The sequence below is a fragment of the Myotis myotis genome, unplaced genomic scaffold (assembly GCF_014108235.1).
Source record: "Myotis myotis isolate mMyoMyo1 unplaced genomic scaffold, mMyoMyo1.p scaffold_m19_p_10, whole genome shotgun sequence".
Taxonomy (NCBI): Eukaryota; Metazoa; Chordata; class Mammalia; order Chiroptera; family Vespertilionidae; genus Myotis; species Myotis myotis.
In genome coordinates, this window is record NW_023416314.1 from 63,787,350 (window position 1) to 63,792,639 (window position 5,290).

Sequence of the window (5,290 nt, forward strand, 5' to 3'; positions counted from 1 at the left end):
TGCAGTGGTGATGCCCATCTGGTCAACCATCTCTGTCCCCAATTGTGATTGACAGACAAGTGCCTTCCCTATGTCTCCTCAGCTTTACTGGGCATGCATCTATCTTATCTTGTTCAGTCCCCTTCCCCCAGTGTTTTGCAGGGAATAGACTGGTGGGTCCTGGGAAGTGCAAAGTTGCAGCTTTCTGGTGGAACTGCCCAAATGACATGCCTATAATATCTGGCTATTCCTTTGCTCCTTTCCTATATACACTAATCAAAGGGTAATATGCTAACTAGACAGGACATCTTCTGGACATTCTTCAGTACAAAGCGACAGTGGTGGGTTCTCAGCAGAGGCAGTAAGGAGCAATCAGGGCTGCAGGGGAGAGCAGTTAGGAGGCAATCAGGTCAGCAGGGGAGTAGGTAGGGGGTGTACAGGCTGCTGGTGAGCAGTTATGGGGAGATCAGGCTGGCAGGCAGAGGCAGTCAGGGGTGATCAGTGCGGCAGCCAGAGGAGGGTAGGGACAATCAGGCAGGCAGGGAAGCAGTTAGGGGCATCAGGTCAGCAGGCAGATGTGTTTAGGGTTGATCAGGTATGCAGGCAGAGGTGGTTAGGAGCGATCAGGCAGGCAGGCAGGTGAATGGTTAGGAGCCAGTGGTCCCGGATTGTGAGAGGGATGTCCCCCAAAGAGTGCCAGATTGGAGAGGGTGCAGGCCAGGCTGAGGGACCCTCCCACACCCCTATGCATGAATTCCATGTACCGGGCCTCTAGTTATTAATAAAAAGCTAATTACAGCAGTGTCAGTACCATCCATATTCACCTAATTTTTCGGTAGGTACATATGATTACACACAGACACACACACAAACACACACACACACACAGACACAAACACACACTCATTCACATACTCATGACTGGTACATTAAATGGGCTCTGATGAGATTTAAAACTTTTTTCTAAAGATTAATAATCTGATGTTTCTAGTCTTACTGCTAGACAAACCTAGAACTTGCATATTCTGCTATCATTCACACAAATGAGGAAACACTTGTGTTTCGAGTTCCTACGCCCATATACCTGGTTTGAATTTTTCTGACCTTCAGTTGAGCAGGAAGACCCTGATTGTTTTGCATATAAGGAGATATACCATGTGTCCCCACATTCTCCTATCATCTTGGTCTACTACTACCTTCCCTGAACATCTAAACAGCTGTGGAAAATAAACCAGTTTTTATGTTTGTATGTGACCTCTGTGCTTTTATTTCATACTCACTCTTCCCATGCTTCTCTCTCCCCTTCTAATGCTGACAGCCTGTGTGCAATACAGATTATGGGTCTGGCAGAGATGGGAGCCCTATCTTTCCCACAAGTAAAGGCATTGCCATAGCAGGCTCTTGCAATCATGGCTTGGAACAGTTATAAACTGGGTGTGGCAGGTTCTCTCTTTACTGTTGGTAGACTAGATGGCCGGCACCATCTAGTTGGAATACAGACAAATCACACCCTTTGGTACAACCACACTCCAGAAATAAACAGGCTTTGGGACCCAAGGAGACCTTATGGAAGAACAGAGGTTATATCACTGTCTCAAAACAAGGGTTTTCAGAAATAGAGCCACAATATCAGAGGGATTTCAAAGTCAACATGTCCTTTCCATGTACTGTCTAGGGAAAGAAAAGCCAGACTCAAAGACCAAAGGCTTAATCTTCTACAGTGGCAGGTAACAAAACAAAAATTGCTTCTCTTTTGGTATATTTGGAGAAAGAAGATAGCAAAATGGGGTAGAGGGAGGTGGAAAGGTTCCTTCTTAATGTGTGTTTGGGGAGATTGAATATAGTATTTACTTTTTCAGAGTTTCATACACACTTTGCCCTATTCTCCCTGTTTTCCTCCTTGTCTTTCTACCTTTTTCATACAATCATTTTCTCCTTCTCTCATTCTCCATCGCCCACTCTTTTAAACCTTCACACCAAGTAGTCCCATCTAAAAGTAAACAAACAGCCTAAGTGCCCGTGAGCAGATGAGTGGATTAGAAAACTGTGGTACACCTACACAAGGGAATACTACGCTGCTGTAAAAAGGAAGGAACTCCTACCATTTGCAACAGCATGGATGGACCTTGAGAGCATTATGCTAAGCTAAATAAGTCAGTAAGAGAAAGATAAATATCATGTGGTCTCACTCATTTGTGGACTATATTGAACAACATAAACTGATGAAAAAAACAGATTCAGAGACAGAGAAGCATTGTTCAGACTGCAAACCTCAGAGGAAAGACAGGGGAGAGAGGGGAAAGGGGAAGAGATCAACCAAAGGACTTGTAGGCATGCATAGAAGCATAACCAATGGACACAGACACTAGCGGGGTGAGGACACTAGCTGGTTTGGCTCAGTGGATAGAGCATTAGCCTGAGGACTGAAGGATCCTGAGTTCGATTCCGGTCAAGGGCACATGCTTAAGTTGCAGGCTCGATCCCCAGGAGGGGGTGTGCAGAAGGCAGCCGATCAATGATTCTCTCTCATCATTGATGTTTCTATTTCCTTCTCCCTCTACCTTCCTCTCTGAATTCAATAAAAATATATTCCTTTTTTAAAAAGGAAAAGAGAACGGTATGAGAAAAAGCTGGCCGAAGAGAGCCAAGATAAGCTTCACCCAAAACAAAAGAAGAAAGCTGAGGAGTCCTTGATAAATAACAGGCAACTAAAAATAAGGTTTAATTAGAAATGATAGCATCTGAACTGGTTGAGAAAAGCAATGTGGCAAAAAAAAGGTGCTCTGAGATTAACACCAGCTGCCCTAGTTTCACATAGTTCTCTGTGTACAGTGAAGTTTTCTGCGGCAAGTTGAGCTCCCGGGCATCTGTGGACACAGGCTTTGCAGTGGTCACTATCTAAAGGCTGAAATGTCCTTTCCCCTCAGGTACACATAAAATGTATTGCAAAACATTTTAATGCTTCCAGAAGAGACATGGCAAAGTGGGCATGAAATTAGCAGGGACAAAAATTCCATGACAACCATGACTCCAGCTGCTGTAAGTCAATTCCAGCATGTTCAGCAGAGCTGAATCATCTGGAGTGGCAAGGGCATTTCCCCAAACCTGAAAAGGGATGATTGATTGCTCCCAGACAGCTCAGGGCATCTTAATCTACATGTTATTGCCTCCTACTGGTCAAAGAGCTGAACAGCCAGAGGCATTTCCTCAAATCTGACAATGCACTGTGTATAGGAAACCCTACCCTTTGAAGTGTATATCTCCACCTCACCTCAGGACAATTTGTGTTAATAAAAAGCATGGGGTCCTGAGACCAGAACACCTTAGTTTCTTTAGCTAGGCTCCTCTGACCCCCAAATGCCTTTCAAAATTATATTTCATCTCTGGACTCTGACTTAATTTACACACAGCCTTTCCCCAGATTGCTGAACCCTTCTAGATGTTGGAACAAGAACCCTGGCATCCAGCCAGGTTTCCTGCTTGAGCAGTGTTTGGGGCACCATTTTGCAGTATACAGGACTATGCATTAGCTTCCCTGCCTATGCAAGGTGGGAAAACAGCCTTCAAGGCTGGCGGGCTCATTTTTGGCGTCCCAAACAAGGCAAAACTGTGCACCAAGCTCTCTGGACAGACAGGACCACTGGTCAGCTCTGTAGAAGGTCAAAGTCACTGGCTGGTCTTTTGCCTCAAGTGCTGCTGAGCTATACAGGTTCTCTGGCCAGGTTTTCTGGTCGGATGAGCCAGGGGATACATTCAGCAGTAGGTGGGGCTATGAGTTAGCTTCCTTGCCTGGGAAGACTGTGTTGGGGGCCCATAAGTGGTGTATTATAGTAAGAATATGCATGCCAAAACCGGTTTGGCTCAGTGGATAGAGTGTCGGCTTGCGGACTGAAAGGTCCCAGGTTCGATTCCGGTCAAGGGCATGTACCTGGGTTGCGGGCACATCCCCAGTGGGAGATGTGCAGGAGGCAGCTGATCGATGTTTCTAACTCTCTATCTCTCTCCCTTCCTCTCTGTAAAAAATCAATAAAATATATTTTTTTAAAAAAGAATATGCAGATTATGACCTGCTGAATGAACAGGAACAGTTCAACAACATCGGGTAGACAGGTATCTCATTCAGTATCCAAGCTCTCACTTTGGAAATGTAAGAACCCCTAGGTTGTTTTGATCAAAGGCACAGTTTCAATATACTCACATAAAGAAAGTAAATTACCAGATGTTTCACTGAGAGATGCTGGAAATTAGAATGAGCCAGGAGTTGGGTAGTTCTCCATCCCAGATCATGAGTGAGCTGGAGATAGAGAATCTTCCCTCCAGGACAGTGAAACATTTCCCCTTGTTTTCAGTGCTCATTGGAGGAAAAAATGTCACACATGAGAACTGTAATGCTATTATTTCACCTGAGTCAGTGATGCATCCTCTTGTCTCTTTCTGATTTTAGGAACAACAAGCCTATGATTTATGGAAGGAATATTACAGAGATCACCCATTGCATTCTCCTGGGATTCTCAGATTTTCCCAGAATCATAGCAGGGCTGTATGCTGTATTCCTGTTGATCTACATTATGACTCTGACTTGGAACCTGAGCCTCATCATCCTAATAAGAATCAACTCCCACCTCCAAATGCCCATATACTTCTATCTTAATAATCTGTCTTCATAGATATCTGCTTTCTGACTTCCACAGCCCCTAAGATGCTGTTGAACTTCTTTCAGGAGCAGCAAACAATAATCTTTGTGGGCTGTGCTGTTCAGTACTTTGTCTTTTCAACCATGGAAGTGAGTTAGTCTTGTGTCATGACAGCCATAACTTATGACGGATATGCTGCCATTTGTAACCCACTTCTGTATTCATCAATCATGTTGCCTAACCTCTACGTTTGGGTTGTGCTTGGGTTTCCTATTTGACTGGAATTTCTGTTTATATCCCAATTGTGTGTCATACTTCAGCTCCACTTCTGTGGGCCTAATGTCATCTACCACTTCTTCGGTGACATATTTCAACTGGTAGTCCTGTCCTGCACTGACACTTTCTTTGTACAACTCATGATGGCTATATTGACACTGATCTTTGGAATAGTAAATGTCCTAGTTATCATGACGTCCTATGTCTATTTTGTCTTCTTCATCATGAACATCACTTTAGCTAAAGACAGGTCCAAGGCTTTCACCACCTGTGCTTTTTATACCTCGGGTATGTTTGTCTACTTGCGTTCCAGCTCTGGTGTTTCCTCCAGGTTCAACAGATTTGCATTGGTCTTCTACGGTGTGGTGATTCCCACACTGAGTCCCTTGGTTTACATCTAA

General features: G+C 44.3%; 1 protein-coding gene across 1 annotated transcript in view; it reads left to right on the top strand.

Annotated features, from left to right (window-relative positions):
- LOC118663685 (olfactory receptor 5AN1-like) overlaps positions 1-5,290 on the top strand; it is a 65,304-nt gene extending 60,014 nt beyond the window's left edge. Inside the window, exons 2-3 of the mRNA XM_036323533.1 lie at positions 3,528-3,561; positions 4,908-5,290. Coding sequence (XP_036179426.1) covers positions 3,528-3,561; positions 4,908-5,290 — 417 coding nt within the window. The remainder of the gene's footprint in view (positions 1-3,527; positions 3,562-4,907) is intronic.